General features: G+C 46.1%; 1 protein-coding gene across 3 annotated transcripts; it reads right to left on the reverse strand.

The window, feature by feature from the left end:
- Positions 1 to 6,161: 6,161 nt before the first annotated feature.
- Positions 6,162 to 16,928, reverse strand: LOC110382870 (sodium-independent sulfate anion transporter). Of its 3 annotated transcripts, none has more exons than XM_021343575.3 (9): positions 16,649 to 16,782; positions 12,158 to 12,240; positions 10,976 to 11,078; positions 10,389 to 10,911; positions 9,814 to 9,994; positions 9,256 to 9,585; positions 9,048 to 9,188; positions 7,485 to 7,630; positions 6,162 to 7,411 (listed from the first exon to the last, which is right to left on the reverse strand). In XM_021343575.3, the coding sequence occupies exons 2-9, from the start codon at positions 12,237 to 12,239 to the stop codon at positions 7,037 to 7,039; spliced, it is 1,881 nt and encodes a 626-aa protein (XP_021199250.1). In that variant the 5' UTR covers position 12,240; positions 16,649 to 16,782; the 3' UTR covers positions 6,162 to 7,036. The 3 variants fall into 3 exon arrangements, with proteins under 3 accessions (XP_021199250.1, XP_021199251.1, XP_049700044.2); XM_021343576.3 differs by lacking the exon at positions 16,649 to 16,782 and adding an exon at positions 16,505 to 16,632; XM_049844087.2 differs by lacking the exon at positions 12,158 to 12,240 and having other exon boundaries at positions 16,649 to 16,928.
- Between the last annotated feature and the right edge of the window lie 6,321 nt (positions 16,929 to 23,249).

Consider the following 23,249-nt stretch of genomic DNA (forward strand, 5'->3'; position numbering starts at 1 on the left):
TCAAGACCGGTCATCAGAAATTGTACTTGGGATCCGCTTATGTGGAACCAAGAGACGATACATCATCCACGCTAGCGGCCATCGACTACTTCCTCAAAACTACATCGCGCTACAAGTGCATACTTGGAGGTGACTTCAACGGCTGGCACCCAGCATGGGGAAGCACGAGATCAAACCCGAGAGGCAACGACTTAATGGAATTAGCACACACTAATGACATGTACATCTGCAACACTGGCGACACCCCGACATTCGAGACGGTGACGCACGGGCGCGATCGATCGTCTATCATAGACGTGACACTAGCGTCCGGCCAAGCCTTCGATATGGTCGGAGAGTGGAGGGTCAACCTTGAATGCTGCACCACGTCACAGCATAATGCCATAGAGTTTCACATAAACTCAGAGAAACCAACATCATCCGGTACAGGCAACGCCTCAACTTTCATGTTTAACACCCAAAAAGCGGACTGGGCAGCATTCAGGGATGCCGTGCTGCAAGAGGTGGCACTTTCCGACATACTCGACAGTGACGTTAGCACCCTAGACAAGGAACAACTCGAGGCTCTCATTAGTCGTATAACATCGTTGATACGAAATTGTTGCAAGGAAACGATGCCCGTCAGAAGTGGAAAAGTCAAGCAGAAGCCTCCTTGGTGGAGCGATACACTGCAGCGGCTCAAGGGGGAAGTCATAAGCCTTCACCGGCAAATTCACTCGGCAAAACTATCTGGCCAACCCCTTGACGCCCTGCTTGAGGAACAGGTCATCAAAAAGAAGCAGTATAGTGACGAAATGAAACGCGCATCCACCGAAGGCTTCCGTAAGTTCTGCGAGCTACAAACCAAAGAGAACGTCTGGTCCCTCACCAATCGCCTCCTTAAGGAAACAGCACCAAGAAGACCTCCCACTACATTAAAAATAGGAGATAGGTATACGGCTGATGCAGAAGAGACTGCAAACGCCTTGCTCAAGCACTTCTACCCCGATGATTCCCCGGACCAAACCCCGGAGCAAAGACAGCTACGCACACACTACAACAGCTATTCTATCAACACCCCGGATGATCTTCCCTTCACGGAGGAAGAGGTGCTTGAGCAACTTAGCTCCATAAGTCCGAAAAAAGCTCCCGGATTAGACAATCTAACATCAGATATTTGCCATAAGTTCACAAAGATATACCCCAGTCTCATGACAGATATTTTAAATAGATGTCTTTCACTCCAGTACTTTCCTGGAGCGTGGAAGGAGGCCTACGTAAAGATCATTCCCGAACCGGGCAAAGACGACCACATGGATCTTAAATCCTTCCGCCCCATAGGACTGCTTCCGGTCTTCGGGAAGTTACTGGAGAAATTATTTATCAAAAGGGTCGTCCATAAAGCAGAGTCGGAGAATAAACTCAACAACAACCAGTTTGGCTTTCGGCAACAAAGAAACACGACGCTAGCCGTTCACACCGCTCTGGACTTCATCCGCCTCGCAAAAGAGAGTAAAAAACTTGTAATCGCGGTCTCTTTGGATATCAAGGCGGCGTTTGACAATGCTTGGTGGCCCGCACTCTTCCAACGTCTCGCCAATCTTGGTGTGCCCAATAACATCTACGGGCTCATCAAGGATTACGTCAGGGATCGAGTAGTCACTTTGGATCACGCCGGAGTGCGCGCGCGTAAAACACTCACAAAGGGGTGCATACAGGGGTCTGCGTGTGGCCCCGTTCTGTGGAACATGATCTTGGATGAACTCCTAGACATGCAGCTGCCAGCGGGATGCCACATGCAGGCCTTTGCGGATGATGTCCTCCTTATAGTCACCGCGGACAATAATGAAGAACTGCAGAGCGTGTCAAATACCGTCCTGTCCGAAATTAGTAACTGGGGAACTAAAGTGAAACTCAATTTTGGCCCAGCGAAGACACAAGTCATTGCTTTCACGCCGAAGGCCAAGTCTGTGCAGCTCCACATGGACGGCACGGACTTGACATTCGTGCCTGAAATTAAATTGCTGGGCATCATCATTGATGAAAAGCTCGCATTTAAAAGACACCTAAAATATGTAATAGGCAAGGCCTCACGCATCTACAAGAAACTGTGCATCTACGCCAGGCCGACCTGGGGCACACACCCTGAAAACACACGCACCATATACCTACATGTCATCGAGCCGATCATCACCTACGCTGCGGGAATATGGGGTCAAGTGGCAAGGCAAAAGAGCGCACGCAAGGATCTGGCCAGCCTGCAACGAGGCTTCGCGCTAAAGGCCATCCGCGCCTTCAGGACAGTGTCCACTAACGCTGCACTGGCGCTGGCGCAGCTCATTCCACTTGACCTCAGAGTCCTCGAGGTACATCAAATCGAGCAAACTCGCCTAACCAACACCACTAGCTTTCTACCAGAAGATATTCTGCTGGAGCGACCCACACCTGTACGCGAACTACTGCACCCAGCTCTGAGAATCACTAAATCTCATCTAGACCACGAAGAAACGGACGAAACGCACCAAATATACACCGACGGCAGCAAGCTGGACAGTGGCGCTGTTGGAGCTGCTTTTGTGTGCTTTGACCCAGGTGGCTCAGAACAACCGACCATAACCAAAAAACTCAAATTACACGACTCTTGCACGGTCTTCCAGGCTGAGCTCTTCGCCATCCTGGAGGCCTGCAAATGGGCGACTCGCAAATATCAAAAGACCGTCATCTACACAGACTCCCAATCTTCACTACTAGCAATAGCAGACAGAAGCAACACACATCCACTCGTCACACAGATACACAAAATTATACACACGCATCGCGAAACAAAACAGATCACATTAAAATGGGTCAAGGCACACAGGGGCAATGTCGGCAACGAGGCTGCCGATGCCGCGGCAAAACTGGCGACTCAGCTTCACAAAACACCTGACTACAGCTCGTTCCCAATCTCGTATGTAAAACATAAGCTCCGCATGCATAGCCTGGACCTTTGGCAGGCACGTTATTCATCCAGCGAACAAGGACAGTACACCAAAAATATTTTTCCAAATCTTACCGACATCAAACAATTCCGAAAACACACAGAAATTCACTTCCACACAACACAAATACTCACCAACCACGGCTTCCATAAAACGTACCTTCGTCGATTCCACATCACTCCGGACGACTGCTGTCCCTGTAACACCAGTATACCCCACACAGTGACGCACCTGCTGACAGATTGTCCGAGGTTCGCTGCGGGGCGAGTGCGCCATGAGTCGCTGTGCGCGTACTATGACATTGACCCGTATAGCTTGCCAGAACTACTTAAGAAGGAGGAAGCGCTGGCAAGTTATACTGAGTTTGTGCGTCACATATATTCGGGTCTAAAAGCCTACAATGGAACATAAATAATATATTATATATAATTATTTGTATATTTATTTTCTTTATCTATTTATATCCTATTAATATCAAATATCCTATATTAATCCTTTTTTTTTTTTTTGCATACAAATCACAAAACAAATTGCGACATCTTAGGTTACGGCAGCAAACGTATCAAATCGCGCGAGCTGCCGTCACCAACCACAATGCGAAAAACACAACTTAATTAACTGAAAACAAAGTTCAATAAAAAACCCAAACCTAACCCTGAGCAAACCTAACCTAACCCTGAGCAAACCTAACCTAACCCTGAGCAAACCTAACCTAACCCTGAGCAAACCTAACCTAACCCTGAGCAAACCTAATCCTGGGCCTTGTCCTAGGGCCCTGGTTTTTGGACCTTCGCCTTCGGTCTTGGCTTTAGGCCTTGGTCACCTGGGGTAGGAGGAGGGGTGTGTCGGACTCTTAGGGGCTTAAAAACCCTACCCGGTGTTGCCTCTAATTACCTGTTGTCGAGGGCACGGGTATCTCCAAAGCATTCTTCCGCAGCCCTGACAGGTAAAAACAAAACTAAAAACCAACTGAGGGTTAGGCGTCGAAGTACTCCTCCGCATCGCTGTCCCCCGGAAACGTGCCCAGAAGACTGGCTGCATTGCCACGTTGAATGGCAATGCTAATTCTTTGTCCAAAAAACAAGCCAGCCCTCTGGTCACGCGAAGCGTCGACAAGCCTTTTCGCTATGCCCCATCATCATCATCATCATCATCATCTCAGCCATAGGACGTCCACTGCTGAACATAGGCCTCCCCCTTTGATCTCCACAGATACCTGTTGGAAGCGACCTGCATCCAGCGTCTTCCGGCCATGGTCCGAGCTTTTCTATATTAATTTAATTGGGTACCCATTTAAGGGCGAGGGCCTCCTCCATCTTATGCCATTCATCTCGCTCTTGTGCTATTCTAGTCCAGGTAGGGCCGGCCACTGCCACAATATACGCGGCACCTCTCTCTTCAAATAGATACATATAATAAAAATATCCATGTCTATGTCATGAACTTGAGGATGTTGTTATTCTAGTGGTTTCATGAAAATTCTGTTTCAGTTGCATCTGAGCGGTTTCTATATTTTTGTAAAAACGTTTTTTGTAAGTTTTTTAGTTGATGCTTTTCAGGTCCAAATAGTTTTAATACCCAAAGTGGCAATCGTGAACTCATGACCATAATTATGGAAGTCCTTACCAATTTAAATAAAATATACCCAAACATAAGGTAGTTGGTCTCAACCGTAGAAGTACCCTAAATTGCAATTTGTCACCATTGTCAGGCCTGAAAGTAAAATAAAAGGGTTATTCCCGTTCGGTAACACCCTTTCGTCAACACTGTTGACGATCGGAAAAAAAAAGTTTCGTTCGTTCACAGTGTTGACGAACGCTGGTTTTTATTTTTAAAATATGGAAAGACTTGTCATGGATTTTTAAAATGTTATAATAGATTATGTTAGCAGTAGCGGCGTAAGGGGGGGGCGGAGGGGGCGGTACGCCCCGGGTGCCACGTCTCGGGGGGTGCCATCTCGGTCGGCACATATCTGCACGACCAGGATGGCGCGGGCAGAAGGGACAAGTCACTGAGGGTGCCATTCTAATCTGCAAAGCCTAGGTTCACTACCAGTGCACGATATTCAAACAAAATTACAACAGTGCATGAGCGAGACGTCGAGGCGGCACTGAGAGGGTGACACAGTCCGGCTGTCACCCTCTCTTCTTGTTTATTTTACTTTTACCTGATTACCTACTTAAATTAATTCCTCAAAGATAGAAAACAAAAAATCGGCTCGCTTCGCTCGCGGTATTTTATTCGTATTTGATTATTTCTGTGCTTACGTTTTTGTCCTCAATCTAACAAAAAGTTAAAGCACCGAAGTAGCAAACACAACTGACGCTCTACGCTGACGATTTCTAAGCTGTTAAGGAGGCGGAGGGCTTTCGTGTACCAAAACTCAAAAAAATTCGCGCTCGCTACGCTCGCAGCTTCTTCACTTTACAGTGTTTTTTTCAAACTCGTTTGAATACTTATGTGTCCCAAGACTCAAAACTTTCGCGCTCGCTGCGCTCGCGCCTTTCACTTTACAGCGGTTTTTCTAATTTCTTTAGGTATCATTGCGTCCAAAAATTTCGCACTCGCTTCGCTCGCGGCTTTTTCACTTTATGGCGGTTCCTTTTAAACTCTTCTTGGACTTTAGTGTTCCAAAACTGAAAAATTTCGCGCTCGCGACGCTCGCAGCTTTTTCCCTTGCCGCCAAAAAACACGGGGTTGCTTCGCTAGCGCTTTATAGGTACCCCTAGTTTGCAGTGATTTTTGTTCCGTTTCTTTATGGTAAACCTAGCAAAAAGCACCATGAAAGATTTTTACACGATTTTTAAGTACTTTAATTTACAATTTTAGTACGTGATTATATTTCGCCTTATTTTTTGGGGGGGCGCTCAATAGGTTGTCCGCCCCGGGTGCCACCCGATGCTACGCCGCCACTGTATGTTAGATCTTTTGAAACACAATTAACTAGAAAATAAAAGTGGCCTTATCATGTGCATAATAACCATTTTACACTATAAAATAATAAGTAGCGTTCGTCAACACTGTGAACGAACGAAACTTTTTTTTCCCGATCGTCAACAGTGTTGACTAAAGGGTGTTACCGAGCGGGAATAACTCAAATAAAAACAGGCGATTTGAGGATTTCATGCCATTTTTAGTGGTTTAAACATGAATAGGTTTTATAATAGTAGGTAGGCAAGGAAGGGAAAGTAAAACCACGACTGTCGATTACTCTCAAAGAGTTTATTGAATTTGTTCTTAGAACGGTGACTGAATAAATTCTTTAATCTTTCGCGGCACAACAACCATCACATTCATACATCCGTAAATCACAATCGTTACTTAGATAAACTTCCATATTATTAGGACATAATATTTATAATTTATTTTATTATCTCCAAAATATATTTATTACTTAACGTATTAGTAGAGGATCACAAAATAACGGATAAGTCCTACACGAACCGAGGAGCATACGGCACGGCATGGCACGACACGGTACGACACGGCACGGCACGGCACGGCACGGTACGGTGCGGGGTGTCGCCTGCTCCACGGGCCAGTTAAAGCTTGCTTCTTAAATTCTTAACGATAAAGTAATGATAGTATTCTAACTTGTACTTCATTTCCTACAAATAATAAATAGATCAATGCTTAGTTCTATGCATAGCTATCACTTTTTGTTACTCTTTAGTCCCTACTCGTAATATTTAGGTTTGATATTATAGTCGAGTGTCTGCTCAGCGCTCGCGGAGACAGCAGGAGCGACTCACACACACACACAACATTAGCGCCCGCCGGATCGGGCGGATCACAGCTCGCACAGCCATAAGCTCTCAACCTCTATCGTCTACAAAATATAAGTATCTCTATGTACACAACAAGATAATTTTACATCGACGCGCTCGTGCGCCGATGGCTCGGCGGCTCGAAGGGAACGCACCTACGGTTCGCTACTACAGTATAGATATAGTTGCTATCCTTACGTGTATAATTATAACGTCTCGTTTTATCTAAATATCACACTCCGTCAAGTCAATCTCAAAAAATATGTAGTCTCTTGGGGCCTCTGCCCCGACGCGTCGACGCGGGTCGGCTTAGGCATGCGCGAGGTCGGGCGGCGGCTTGGAGGGCGCCAGGCGCTCGTCGGCGGCCAGCAGCCGGTCCAGCTCGGCGTCCTCGTAGAAGACGACGAAGTGCTCGGGCTTGGCCACGGCCTCGAAGATGGAGCACACGGACGGCTTCACGTTGTAGAAGTAGAGCGGCTGGCGGCGCGCGTGGAAGTCGGCCGTCAGCTGCTCGATGCTCTTGGCGGCGGTGTAGTCGGCGCTGTAGATGTGCGTGCACTCCAGCACCACGGGCACGGAGCTGTTGGCGGCGTGCTTGGTGACCAGGCGCCGCACGTAGTCCACGGACGGGAACATGAGGCAGCGGTCCGGCGTGATCATCAGGTACTCCACGCCGTGCTCCGTCTGCAACACACGCTCGGTCAGCACCTGACGCGGCACACATGGTGTGGCACACGTGACCACAGGGGACACTCACTTTGAGCATCTCGACAGAGAGCTTGGGCCGCGCGGCGTGGTACAGGATGAAGATGATGTTGACGATGACGCCCGTGAGGATGCCCAGCTCGATGGGCAGCGTGAGGCACAGCACGAACGTGCCCACGCCCGGGATCAGGTCCAGCTCTGAAACAATCGCACCACCGACTCACAGAATGATGCATATCACTCATACAATTTACGTACCTAATGTAGGTATTGTGTGTCATAAAACCTCTTTCGCAGGATGTATGTTTTATTTTTAATTTTTCTAAACTGTCAAGAACAAACAAAATAATTTCACTCTTGATATATTTTTTTTCCTGTGAGTATTGATTTTATATTCTTCCAAAATTAAAAGTGTTTTTACTATTATTATACTACTGGAGAGCCTTTTTCTTTTAAGTTCCCGATTTACCACAAAGAAGTCATTATTTAAATTTATGGGGAACATAAAAAGTGGTCCTTCGAGCCGGATTAGTTTTACTATTTAAATTAATGACTGGGTGGTGAGGTAAGAGAAATACACATTACCTGCCCTAGGATCATAGTTAGATATATCAAAGTACAGTGTAGGTATATGATTGTTTCTTTTGCAATACTAAGGCCGATTTTGATGAATGACACGTCTTTGCGGTCCGATTGTAGCGCACAAAGTGATAGATTGTACCTCCTAGCTATTTTAGTTGTTACAACTGCACTTCAAATTGTATCTGAACACCAAAAATCAGGGTATCCTGAGACTGGAGCTCCCATTGCTCGTTTTAACTATAGTCGATATGACCATATTATTAGATACCTATACACAGATTAAAAAAAAACGGCCAAAAGCGTGTCGGGCCACGCTCTATAAGGTTCCGTAGTTTTCGATTATAGTTCATACTTATTCCGACCCCATCAAATCAGAAAAAAATCTTAGTAGCAGCAAGTAGGCCAAAGTGCAGCGACATCTCTCGGGGAATTGGGTTACAATTGGCCAACAACATATAGGAATGTAACAAAGGTAACTTGTAAGGGGTCAATGTCCAAATTCTATCTCCAGTAAGCACATCAGCAGATAGATAGAAATATGAATGAACCAATCAGTGAGTTTCATACAACCAGACCGAAAACATTTCAAATATTAGACTAAAGAGTTTGTTTGTATTTATGTTTTAATGCTTATCTCAAGAACAGTAGTCGGGTCGTTTTGGGAGTTAGGTAATTTTAGCCGGTGCGCGGAGTGTCTATTCCCCAAGGGACGCGGGTGAAACCGCTGGCGGAAACTAGTAAATCTATATTTTGGGATTTTATTTTCTTATTTTGTTTCGTATTTTTTATTAGACTACTAGTCTCAGCCCGTCTAGCAGTCTAGTGTGCCTGTAAGGTTGACTACCATAAGTATTTTTTATCCAATTCAGCAAAAATATCTATTCTCATAAATTAATGTCGTTGTATCTCTTTATCTCTTTGTATTTTGAAAAACCATTGCTTATGAGTACGTTGAAGAGTGTCAGTGATGAAGCAGTCCAGCACATGCATGAGTATCGAGGAGTGAGCAGGACTCGCCGCAGTGGGTACTCACTCTTGGCGCGCCACATCGGCTTGATGACGTTGTACTCCACCATGAACAATATGGCGGACACGATGACGGCCGCCAGCGCCGCCTTCGGGATGTACTCGAAGTACTGCGTGAAGAACTGCAGCGCGAGGATCACCATGACGCCTGCAACAGACGGCGGGTGAGCGCGGGGGCCGGGCAGGGCGAGGCGGGGGGCGGGGGCGGCACTCACCCGTGTACAGGCCGTTGAAGGTGGTCTTGACGCCCGAGCCGTTGGAGACGACGGAGCGCGCCAGCGAGCCGCCGCCCGGGTACGCCTGCATGAAGGAGTTGGCCACGCTGGCCACGCCCAGCGCGATCATCTCCTGCGTGGCGTCGATGGTGCGGCCGTCGGAGAACGCCTTGCAGATGGCGATGTCCTCCAGCAGCACGATGAGCGGGATGACGAGCAGGCCGGAGCCCAGCTCCGACACCATGTCCAGGAAGTCGGCCGTGGAGTTGTCTGCGCGCACGTAGCTGAAGGGCGGCAGCTGCGGCAGCGGCACGCCCGACGGGATCGCACCTGCGCACACGCACTCGTCAGCCGCGCTCGCCACCGACCTGACACTCGTACGGATGTACATGCTACATGGAGTCGAGTCGATGGCGTGAGCGTGAGTCGTGAGTTGGTGAGCTCTACTCGCTACTCTACTAACCGCTGGGACTATTCTCGGCTGGCGTGAGCACAAAACAGAAAGAACACGTTAGTGTCGGCACGAGGTGGACTCGGCCACAGGCGCAGTGCACGTACCCATGAGGCGCACGGGCGAGGTGCCGTAGGTGGCCGCGAGCCAGTAGCCCAGCACGCCGGTGGCCACCACCACGATGGCGTTGCGGCACGTGCTCACCATCCACAGGCATTTGCTGATCACTTTCTGTCGCGTGCTTGGACCATCTTCACATTTTTCACCCAATTTGATCATGCCGAGTTTCTGGAATAAGTTTATAAACTATACTGCTCAGTTACCTACAAAAATGTGTATATTCTAAGCTTGTTTTATGTAAATTTGGTTCCTCAAACCTAATACACGTCGAAGAAAACATACTTAACGAAAGTATAGTGTTCGCTTTTCTGTATAGTTTAGTACCTAGCACGTGGTGTGTGGGTGGTTGCGACTAGCTAGGGATGTACGGGTGCCAGCGCAGATCTACGTTAGTGTGAGTCAGTAATATGTACGGTTAAGTCGTGTCACCTACACGAAATCCGAGGCCACGAGTGAGTTTTATCCAGATATTTAATGTTCTCGTAATTACGACGAATGTCTTGAAATTGTCTGCAAGATGGGATCATAATGATTGAAGGAAGCGGTCGGCTCGGCGACTCACCCGCATGAAGAGCAGCAGCGCGATGCAGCAGAAGCCGAGCACGGGGTCCCACAGCGCGGCGGCGTGCAGGTTGCGGAAGATGGAGATCCACTGCTGCAGGAACGTGGTGCCGCTCACCGATATCGCGAACAGGTCCTTGACCTGCGATGTCGCGATCATCAGCGCCACGGCCGACGTGAAGCCGGACGACACGGGGCCCGACACGAAGTTGATGAGGAAGCCCAGGCCCAGCACGCCCATGAGCAACTCCACCAGGCCCGTCAGGAAGTTGAGCAGGATGGCCTTCTCCACCACGCCGCCTGCCACCTGGTACGTGAGCAGCGACGCGATGGCCGTGGGCCCCGCGGGCACGGCGCGGCAGCCGCCCAGCACGATGTACACGAAGCAGCCCAGGAACGAGCCGTACAGCCCGTGCTGCGGCGGCAGCCCCGCGATGTTGGAGTACGCCAGCGACTGCGGGATCACCGTCAGCCCCACCGTCACGCCGGCGATCAGGTCTCCAACCGCCTTCTCCGCGTTGTACCTGCAACAGCTCTCGGTCAGGCGGGCGCCGCGCCGCCTCCCCACACCCGGCGCCCCATACTCACTGCGGCAGCCACGACGTCACCGGCAGCCGCTTGTGCAGCGTCTTGCGGTTGAAGCGGCGCCGCAGAGCCGCGCGCCACCCGCAGCGCGGCTCACTGTCGGACACTGGCAACAGAGCAGGCAGTGAGTCAGCAGCGCACGTGCTCGCGCTCAAGGACTCCGGTGTATTTCACAGTCGGCCGGGTGTAGTCCCGCACAGTCATCGAGTGAGCGGCGCGCGGTCACGCGCACACTACACTCAGCATTGTCATCGACATGGATTTTATTTTTTACCGACTTCCCAAAAAGGAGGAGGTTCTCAATTCGTCGGGATCTTTTTAGGGTTCCGTACGCAAAGGGTAAAAGGGGACCCTATTGTTTTCGCTCCTCTGTCCGTCAGTCCGTCCGTCACCATGCTGTAGCTCATGAACCGTGATAGTTAGAGAGTTGAAATTTTCTCAGATTATGTATTTCTGTTGCCGCTATAAACAACAAATACTGAAAACTAGGATACAATAAATGTTTTGGGGAGCTCCCATACAACAAACGTAATTGTTTTGCTCATTTTCTAAATAATGTCGCAAAATCGCACTTGGCCGGTTTTTATATATGTTCATCGATTACTCGAAGACGCCTGGACCGATTTGCAAATTTTTACTTTTCGTTTCGTTTGGAAATCTGGAAGGTGGAAATCGGCCTAGAACTTGGAAATCGGCCGAGAAAAATTTTATTTATTAATACGTTTTACGAAGAAAGCCGAATTCTAAAAACGTTTTGAATGCTAGCTGGCGACTGCAACTGCCGGATTAGCGCGTTCAAACAAACAAACAAACTCTTCAGCTTTATAATATTAGTATAGATAAGCCCAAACATAAGGCCGTTAATAGATACTGTTGCTTAGTTCCCTCGACTGACTTGTCTCCATCATCAATTTAGCTTTAAACCTTCACCACCTTTCGTTCCACGTTATTTTTAGTGTTTTTAGAAGTGGGTATTTTTTGTGCATTTCAAATCGAAAACAAGACGACTTAATTGAAGCGATACAGAACAGGTAGATTCGCCACCCTGTCTCAAGTGTATACACTTTAACCGATTGTAAGATTCAACTCGTGGCAAGTTTCAGACAACGAGCGCTGTGAACAGGGTGTTGAACTGCGGTGAGCAGAGTGGAGGCGAGTCGTGCACAGGGACGAGCGGGCACTCACGGATGTAGTCGTTGCTGGCGTGCTTGTCGTCGGGCGGCGGCAGCGAGCCGGAGGACGCGTTGTGTTTGCGCCGCGGGATCATCCTGCAACACATCACGTGGTCGCTTTGTATTGTCGCCCAAGCATTACCATACTCAATTGTCGCCTCACAATATCTTCTTATTCTTAACAGACTCAAATCAAAGTTTTTCAATTCGACCGCTTTTATCAACCACGCCGACAAAGTGCAAAAAAAGTTTTATTAGGGTGCCTCCCCAAAACTTAAAGAGGGGAGTGATTATTTTCAGTTCCAACCCTAACGTGTGATATATCGATGGAGAGGTATTTTAAAATGAATAGGGGTTTACTCTGATCATTTTTCGATTTTGTTAATATTTTTGGAATAAATAGCTCTGAAATGAGCATCAACTCTCTACCCTCTAACTTTTTAACCATAAGTTAAAAAAATAAAGTAGAACTATAGTATGGGGATCTATAGTATCTATAATAGTTATGATTGTGTTGTGAAATAGTACATAATGAAAAGCGCGAGGTGTGGAGTACGTCACCGGGATGTGGACGAGTGTGCGGCACAGTGAGCGGGAGCCCGCACGTGCGCTCGCGAGCGTGCCACTACGTGTTGCGTCGTCATTTAAACAACAATTCAAACGGAATTACTTTAAATTCAAATAGCAGTTTAGTTGATACTAGCAGCTACGTATGCAAATACTATTAATGTCACATGAGCGGGCGGGGCGCGGGGCGCGGGGCGCGGGGCGCCTGCTGGCCACGCGTCACCCACTTGCTGAATATTTATTAGCGTTCAGCGGGCTCGGGACGGAGCCGAACCAGCGAACAGCACTAGCATGTATTATGTAAACAGCGGCCGCACGGGGGTCCGCGCCACTCCATGCTCTTATTTATAGAAGCATTCGAGGAAAATACCACGAACAATTGATTACTCTATTTTAATTATTTTGTATTAATAGAGTCGTCACAGGTGAAGCGTAGCAGACTCGACTAAATTGCAATTAACTATTTCGCTGTAATGTTGAACTGGCCGCGTTCGAAACGCTCGACGTCTCTTGATCACGGGCAGCACATGTACACGTTGACTATACAGAGATGTGCAGTTCCGAATGGGTTTGCTAAAATCAGTTCCACACATATGAAGCAATTTGTTTAGCAAGCAAGTGAAGTTGTTTCCATTAGGCGAGCGTCTCGCGGTCACGCGTGTCAATGCGGCTAATCCGCTGTAGCGCGCTGTAATTGATTCGGCAAATGTATTGCGTCGAGTGGCGGCCACCTCCACGGGACGCCTGCGTCGAGTGGCGGCCACCTCCAAGAGATGCCTGCGCGTGCGCCCGCCAGCCGACCAGCCCCCGGCGACGTCAGTGGAGGCGCCAGCCAAACTCCACTTACTACATCTGAATTAGGTAGGCAACTTCACGAACTTATGAGTAAAGGAGTCCAACTTTCGGCCTCAGCGTGATCACTCGAATGAGCTCCTTGAGATATGCACCGCTGGGGCGAGAGGTGCGTCTCGCCCAGCCAGGCAGGTGCCACTGCTTCAACAACCAATACTGGTAATAACAATGAAATCAATACTTTAGGGACTCCCACGTTTGTTTTACAAACGTGATTTTTGGCTATTTTATAGTTAATGGTCGACATAAACGTTCTCCTTATCTACAGGTATAAGAGGTAGCCACGGCACTAATAGTCGCCGATACGAACCGGAGCACTCGGTACATTACGCCATGCACACTGCACCATACTGGCACGCGCTTACACCTTTTGGATATAGCCATGTTTTGAAACGATCTTCCAACTCTTTTATCTACCGTTGTGGAGCAGAGTAGGGCTCCCGCCCTGCAGTGTGCGATCATTCTGCACACACACGGCGTATAATATTTCACAGCATGACACGCGATGTGTTGTGCTACGACCGCCTTTACTTCATATGGCGGTAGATTAAACTTACTCACGCATTCGTTAATCACTAATATGAAGGAGGAAAAAGATATTTAAGTACGCTTTTATCCTCAAGAGGTGGAGCGCAATGCGGCGAGAGCACAACGCGTCGACAGACGCGCCGCGTCCTGCGTGCAAGCGCCTGCGACTGCCAGCTGACAGACCTATGCATACCTGCATTTCACTCACTGTTCACTTTTGCAGTTGCTGGAATTATCAGTTAAATGAGGACATGCAGTAGAATCAGTTTATTATGAATCCGCTTATATTGACCGCCCGTTTATTATGACGTAATTACGCTACGTTTGGTTTTCATATAAAATTCCTTATAAAAAGTCGGATATAATAACTTCTTCTTTGCTTATAGTGACTTTTAATAGAATGCTTAACAATAACCAGCCGACCTGCAACCTACCTTCAACTATCATCGGGAAAGTCATGCGATATCCGACGATTTGATTTAATTCTGAAGAAAATTTACAATCATGTATGTAGGTATATACTAATTGCATATAATTCTAACTAGCTTCCGCCCGCGTCAAGTTCGGTTATATCGCGTTTCCAAGAGAACTCTTCAAAAGTCCGGGATAAAAACTATCCTATGTTCTTTCTCAAGGTCAACTCTATTTCTGTGTCTAATTTTATTAATATCAGTGCAGTGTTTTAGACGTGAAAGCGTAACAGACAGACAGACAGTTACTTTCGCATTTATAATATTAGTAGGGATAGTAGGGATTTCTATCTCTCTTCTACTTATGTCTAGCTAAAATGCTAAATAAATAATGAAGTCGTGGTGGTCTAGTGGGTAAAGAACCAACCTCTCAAGTATGAGGGTGTGGGTTCGATTCCAGGTCAGGCAAGTACCAATGCAACTTTTCGAAGTTTGTATGTACTTTCTAAGTATATCTTGGACACCAATGACTGATAAAAGGGTGAAGGAAAACATCTTGAAGAAACCTGGACTATAAAGTCTGAAATCACCAACCCGCATTGAGCAAGCGTGGTGATTAATGCTCAATTCATCTTCGTGTGAGAGGAGGCCTGTGCCCAGCAGTGGGACGATAATAAGGCTGTAATGATGAAATAAATAGGTAGATACTGACAAAATTATAAGCTAGAAAATGCTTTGTATGACATCCGCTTAGTACCTATGACGTTTTTGTAAAGTTCCTTGGATGTCATTATAAACGGATTCAACTGTATCTGCATTCTCAGGGAAACTTCGCGCACCCAGATTTAATGCAATAGGTGTCCAGCCTTACTCGATAAATGGCTCGTCTAATAGGTAAAAGTTCCACAACATTTCCACGAGGTCATGGTGGATCTCGCTAACCAAGAGCTACAAGACCAGTCTATCCAAGTGGTTTTGGGTTGCCCGGGTTACTGGGTTGAGGAGGTCAGATAGGCAGTCGCTCCTTTTTAAACACTGGTAGTAAGCTGCATCCGGTGAGACCGGGAAAAGGCTCGGGAGATCATGATGATGGAGGATCTCGCTAGTCAAGCAATAGGTCATCAAGCAAGCATCATCACAGGTACATTTCTAATAAATTATATGTCGCGACTTTAGTTTCAGTTAGATAATAAATAAGTGAATCATGCAACAACAATAATAATGTTCTGAAGAGCGATAGTCGGCCGCGGCGGCTGTTCCGCAACTGCGCAGGACAAAGCTGCCTGTTAGTACAAGTGCACAAGCCGCTCACACGGCGCACTCCCGACGGACGAGGCTGATCGCAAGCAGGACCGATATTTGCACATCATCACCAACTTCCGGACTCGGGACTGCTTCGTGAAAGTTCTTTGAGGCCTACGAAGCCATTTCGACACGAGCCGGGAACCCGAGCACAAAGAGATATAAAATATTCGCTAGAACATGTTTCATGTGTTTGCCCCGAGCATGACAGTTGCGCTTTGCGAGTACTGGACCAAACAAACCGTAATTAATCATACAATACAAAGTAGTTATCTGGAAGGTTGCAAGTCCGAGGTAAAGTATTGAGTAAAACAAGCTGCGACAAAGCGCAACAGCTTTATCGAAATCACTCCTTCAAAATAATAGCGTTAGAAAAAATATTATGTAGAAGTGCCGGTAGCACAGCTGTCCGGTGTCCCGGGGTCCCGGCGCCGGCGGACGGCGCGCGAGAAAGTACCGCCGAAGAATTTGTCAGTCACCCGCGTGACTATACTCTCGCGCACTACACTCACTGCACTATAAACATTACCCGCGAGCCGTGCGAGCCTTCAGCGGCACCGCGGCGACGAGTTCCGTCCATTAGGACACCATGACGTCTAGCTTTCGCCGTACCTTCGAGCGATTGCCGCAATTAACTAATTATCAACAACAATTTAAAGAGGATAATAACTGAGGAATGCGACCAACGCTCAGTGACTCACCTCACGAACGTTCAACAATAATTTTTAACACAATCTTTCGTAGAAAATAGGCTCGAGAAGAGGCAGGGCACCGGGCGCGGGTCGCAGGGGCTGCACTACAAACGCGCCGCGGCTACCTGAGCGGCCGCAGCTTGCGAGACTCACTTGTGCAGGAGAGGAGCGAGCGGACAGCGGGCGGCAGACGAGCATGGACGGGCGGCGCGGGGCCGGGCGCGGGCGTGCGGGCGGCGGCGCGGTCGGAGCGCGACTGGCGGTGCGGCGGCCGGGCGCGCGGCTTGTCGATGTGCCGCGCGCCGAGATGCGCGGAGGCTGCGCGCCGCCGCCCCCTCCGCGCCCCCGCCCCGCACCCGACACCCCTGACATTGTAAACAGTAGGTCTGTTCCCGCGGCTCACATGTGCCACTCGCATTATTGGAACACTCCAAGCTTATGTAAGTTTGTCACTCGACCGACGAGTGCTCTCGTCTGGACAAACATCATGATTGTTCCGTTTGTAACCAAAGCAATCCCTTTGTTGACTAATGAGCTTACAACTCGGCAGGATCATTAGGCCCGTAGTGGCTAACTAAGAGGCGTGCGCGACTCCTTGCCGGTGACCATCTACATGATAGCAGTTCCTCCGTGTGGAAGGTGGTGGTGGTCATTCGTACATCCGTGACAGGTGTTCCAGGGAGTCAGGAGGCACTGCATGTGACGAGCGGTAGTCAGGTGCCCAGCGCTCATCCGCGACACGCGAGCTCTCCGGTACTTGAATACGAGTTAACGCCGGCTTGATCCTACTTTATCTTCGAAGATTACCTGCTTACAGTAAAAGTTATCATCCCGTTTATCTGACATATGGATAAGATATCAACTAGCAGTGGTGCGGCGGCGGTGTCGATATCTACCAGGTTTTCCCGATATATACCTATGTTTGTATTTATATTTCATATTGGCGGTAGACGGTTACATGATCTTTCATTTCTGTCGTCGGATGCTTCGCCGGCTCCATAAGGCTTTACACGAACACTACTCTGTGTACCCATAGCATATACCTATGTATACTGAATTAGCTTCCACCAGCCATGTGACCCGCTTCGCATTACACAAGGGAACTGCTTTCTGCACCCCGATAAAAAGTAAACGACATGTATATACATAGATAAGCTAGATTAGAGCTAAGTTGCATTAAATTCACTGAATAGTTTTTCATGAAAGAGGAACAAATATCCTTACATACGTCCTTTATTTTATGAGCAGGTTGAGAGCCGCAAGCAGCGAGCACATCGGCAGCTCGAGTGGCGCCTGTGAGGAAGTACCGTGGAGACCACCACGCGTAGAGCTACCATGAGTCTTACAATTACGTGCATATCAATTGAGATGAGATCATGAGACTCAAAGTAATTAAATGTCTCTTGCTTTCAATATGAATGATTGGACCATTGCTTGAAAACTTAGTAACGTCACTTGTGTACAGCCTACAAAGTAGTGAGACAATGAAAGAGAATGAATTTGGCGGAGTTTGATCGTGACTGCAGTGCAGACACGTGCACGCCGCGCGTGCGGCGGCGGGAGCGCACGCGTTGAACTCTTTGACAGGAGCGCCGCGTCCGGCACCCCGCGCGCTGCACCAAGCATTACAAAGGCTATCGTATTTCGTATACAAGAGAAAATTGCAACAAATATGTTCAATGTAAGGTCTCTGCTCAATTAGGGTGCTGGTGGTGAGTGAAGGCGTCCTTCCGCTGCTTAACAACAATTACAACAGGTTCTGTGAAAAGACCGGTACGGCGAGGTGTCGCTCGCAGGCGCGCGGAGCGGGGCGCGGGGCACTCACGTGACGGTGCATCGCACGCACACTGCACCGCTCGCCTGCACACCGACGCGGCTGCGTGCGTGTTGCATCGAAACGCACGTTCTACTTTATTTTGGTGTAATGACAACAGCTCGTATGTAGAAGGAATATTAAGAAGCGAGTGCAGCCGACAGACACTTCCTCAGCGGTACTGTAGCTGGCACACGGTCGGTGTGGCGCGGGGCGCGGGTGACAAGGTCGCTCCCGGCGGGTCGCATGTAGTGCAAGGTGGTGCCGGCAGCGCGGGCGCGGGGCGTTGACCCGGCGCACGCGCGGGGAGTCATGTGACTGCGCGGGCGGCGGCCCATTGACGCCGCGCTGACTCAGCGCCGGGAGAGCCCCGCGCCCGCCGCGTACACTACGTCAGCCGGGTGCAATGTTCATCTATGAATGCACTATGATTTCCGTAAAATATCTAGAACAGGTACACTAATATGTTCTAAAGACTTATTAGAAGATTCCAGCCGGTAGACGCAAGTGTGCGGGGTCGTGACCGACAATAGTGGCGTTACACAGCAGGGCTGTTCCCAGAGCCTCGGCAAAACGATTTCTTATGTGACCGATTACAAAAATGGTATAATGGAATTGGTAATCAAAATATTCACATTACACCAGCAGGTAAAATTGAATATGTCAAATTGCTGCAAAAACGACGGGGTGTTATAAGTTTGATGTGTGTGTATGTGGCATCGTAGCTCCCCGGTCCCCCGACACGACAAAAGTTTAGTCTGACATGCTTTAGTTGGTACTTACGTAGTGTTAAAAGTTGTTTTTTGCTTTTTATTTTGGAAAAATTTTACAAGCTTAAATATAATATTATTAGCTTCACTTGTAACTATGTATGTAAGAAGATCTTGGAATCTCAATTTGACCCACTTTCCGGTCTTCGATCAGGATGAAATTTTGAGACACACGCCATGAGTTCTGATGACAATACATGACTAGCTAAGAAACGTTAGTAATTTAATTATAACTTCTAGCATTCTGTTTATATTGGTGGCCTGAATTATTCCTGAAAGTATGTCCATCGATTTTAATTTATCTTAAAATTAAAAAAAAACATTCACAACAAAGGGTTGAAGTTTTTGCATTTCATCCACCGAGTGTTTTTTCCAACTATGTTGGGGTCGGCTTCCAGCCTAACGTTAAGCTGCCGCCTAAATTGAAGTTTTTGCATTTATAAAAATTAAATCTGCACCACGAGTTAGTTCGTGTATCGGAAGGCAGTCAGACTGGAAGCCGCCCCAGCCTCACATCGGAGACGGTTCAGTATGAAGTGTAGGCGCGCTGCACTGCGCTCGACACGTGCCCGCTCGGGCGGCCAGCACCGCCGCGGTCGCGCTGAGCCTGTTCCGCTTGTGTGCAACATGAGTGCACGTATCATCACGAGTAACAACTCACACACACTGGTTAGATGCGACGGCACGCACGGTGTGTTACACGACACAATCACGGATATCAGTCATGCTCACATGGACATACAACTGTTTTCGCCATAACAACTAGTTTAGTTAGAATACCAGAACTAAAACCGTCTTCTAAAAACACTATTTTTAGTGTGTGTGTTTTCTTTTGATTTTTCAAAAGAAAACTATTTAAGGTGCATCGGCCTAGAAGTCAGTGTCTTGTGGAAGCAGCACATAAAAATACTTAAAATACTTACTGTTACTGATTACTTATTACTGATACCAGACTGATGCTTACTTACTTATTGATACTGTTTTTAACCGACTTCCTAAAAAGGAGGAGCTTCTCAATTCGGCCGGTATATTTTTTATTTTTTCTATGTATGTACATCGATTACTCCGAGGTTCATAGACCGAATTACATGATTCTTTTTTTGTTCGACGCGGAATAACTGCCAGTTTGTCCCATAGTCATCAGGTCAGGATCTGATGATGGTAACCTTGAGAAATCGAGGGCAACCTTCGAAAGTTGTAGCCATACATAGGGGGGAAAAACTTGAAACTCAGGCAGGTGTATGCCTGAAAGCACTATTCAACAGTAAAGGTTTGGAGCTAACCTGATGATGGAGACCAGAGAGGGTCGAGGGAACTCGACAACTGAATATGTAAACTACCTCGTGTTTGGGCTTATATCATTTGTATTGACGAGACCTTTGCAACTGTAAAGGTTTGGAGCTGACCTGATGATGGAGACCAGAGAGGGTCGAGGGAACTCAATACTCAATACTCGACAACTGACTATGTAAAATACCTCGTATTTGGGCTTATATTCTTTGTAATGATGAGAACTTTCCACTTATATGGATAGTAACAACTATTCGTACCACTGTAAAGCTGTAAAACCCAAAACAAAAATGTGAAAGGCTGCCAAGTTCGATAATATGGGAATGCTTCGCCTATAAAAGAAGTGAGATCTGAATAAGCACCAAGTTCCATAAACATACCTCAGTTAAAAATAGTTACTTTTTAATGATGTTACTTGGCAAGCTTTCACACACTTTGTTATAAACCTACTAAACGCAATGAATCAAGTATATCATTTTGTATTAAAACTTGCCAAGTAACATCATTAAAAAGTAACTATTTTTAACTGAGGTATGTTTATGGAACTTGGTGCTTATTCAGATCTCACTTCTTTTATAGGCGAAGCATTCCCATATTATCGAACTTGGCAGCCTTTCACATTTTTGTTTTGGGTGGGATTTCATTTATTTTTGTAAGGTTGTTTATTTTAATTTTTTCTTATGATTAAGTTAGTTAAGGAAATGTTTCATTTATACTATCTTTCAGATTTTTGAATATGCACTATGATTTTTAAAAAGAAATGAACTAGATTAACTAAATGGACTAAAGGACAATGGGCAGATTGGTATACCCCACCAATAGCAATGTCATATATATCATTGGATAGGTAGGTCTTTTTATGTAGAACAATATTTACTATGACAGCTTTGCTGAAATATTTGTCCGTTCTGAGATATAGATCAAAAACTGTGCAAAAGTTAGAACTAAGTAATCTATTGATAACTCAAGTTTTTAAAGGAAAATCTAAGTACTACCAAGTGTAAGTCTTGTAAGTGCTACTTGCTGTGCCCGTTAGGGTCCATAATTGTTACTATTATGTAGCATTTCAACCTTTTATTGTATCAACTGGATTTTGGGCGTAATGAGAAACCGCACCAATAGCAAAGTCATATTATCGTTGGATAGGTCTTTTTAATTGGAACAATATTTACTATGACAGCTTTGTTCTATTGTTTGTCCGTTCTGAGATATAGATCAAAAACAATCTTAAAACGAATACAGATAAAGTGTTTAAAGAAAAATCTAAGTGCCACCACGTGTATCGTCTTCGAAGTAATAAGTACCTACTTGCTGTGCCCGCCAGTCTACATTTGTTATTATATTTAGCAGTTCCACTTTATAATTGAAATAGAGGATATAAATATGAAAATAATATTAACATTTCTAAATGACGTTATTTTGGATGTACATTAAAATAATACAATAAATGATTTGTATACCTACTTAGATGATCCAACTCCCGAGCTTTTTCCCATCTATGTTGGCGTAACAATTATGGACCCTAACGGGCACAGCAGGTAGTTCTTACAAGACTTACACTTGGTAGTACTTAGATTTTCTTTTAAAAACTTGAGTTATGAATAGATTACTTTGTTCTAACTTTAGCACAGTTTTTGATCTATATCTCAGAACGGACAAACAATAGAACACAGCTGCCATAGTAAATGTTGTTCCAGTTAAAAAGACCTATCTAACGATATCTATGACTTTGCTATTGGTGCGGTTTCTCATTACGCCCAAAATCCAGTTGATACAATAAAAGGTTGAAATGCTACATAATAGTAACAATTATGGACCCTAACGGGCACAGCAGGTAGCACTTACAAGACTTACACTTGGTAGTACTTAGATTTTCCTTTAAAAACTTGAGTTATCAATAGATTACTTAGTTCTAACTTTTGCACAGTTTTTGATCTATATCTCAGAACGGACAAACATTTCAGCAAAGCTGTCATAGTAAATATTGTTCTACATAAAAAGACCTATCCAATGGTATATATCACATTCCTATTGGTGGGGTATACCAGGTCCCATATATTTGTGCCCATTGTCCTTTACCAACTGACTGACATGACATATTATCATATATTATGTTCGTGGATCAAAGTTACACATTCGTTGTTTTCGAAAGTGACTCACACTTGGCCGTTTTCAGATTTTTACTTTACTTTGACTAAATACAAACCTTTGTAACGAATTTCAGATCGGTACGACTATTCGAAGATTTATTATATTTAAATTAATATAGATAAATTTAGTAATTCGTTTTACTTCCTTAGGGGTATAAAATACCTTCATTATTTTGAAACCGACTCACACTTGGCCATTTTCAGATTTTTCCCTCTACCTTGACATAAAGACCTACCTCCATGCCAAATTTCAAGTCAATACGACCATTGCAAGTGGTCTAGGTTTTTGATGAGTGAGTCAGTCAGTCAGTGAGTGTATAGTAAAAATAGCGATTTTCTGACGTCAATATCTCAAAACCTACAATAGGTACATTAATGAAATTTTGTATTTTAGATAATTGAGGGGGTCTCAACAGATACTAGAAATTTGATATGGGTAAATAAAATAGATTTTGAGTTATAGGGGGTCGAATTTGGCCCGAAATGGTTCGTGTAATATAACCCACGGCCGGTGTGTCGCTTTTTTTTGCTCGAACTTGGCGGACACACTGCCGTGTGTCTAGATAAAAAACTTTTTTTAGTGTTCTTGGAAGTCGGTTTAATTTTTTTGTAATTGGAAGTCGGTTTGATTTTTTTGTAAAAAGTTTTTTTTAAAATATTTTCAGTGATGGCATAGTTGACACTATCGGCATTAGTACAAGGGTCTCACTCGAGGTAGTTAATATATACCG

The sequence above is a fragment of the Helicoverpa armigera genome, chromosome 2, assembly GCF_030705265.1.
Source record: "Helicoverpa armigera isolate CAAS_96S chromosome 2, ASM3070526v1, whole genome shotgun sequence".
Lineage (NCBI taxonomy): Eukaryota > Metazoa > Arthropoda > Insecta > Lepidoptera > Noctuidae > Helicoverpa > Helicoverpa armigera.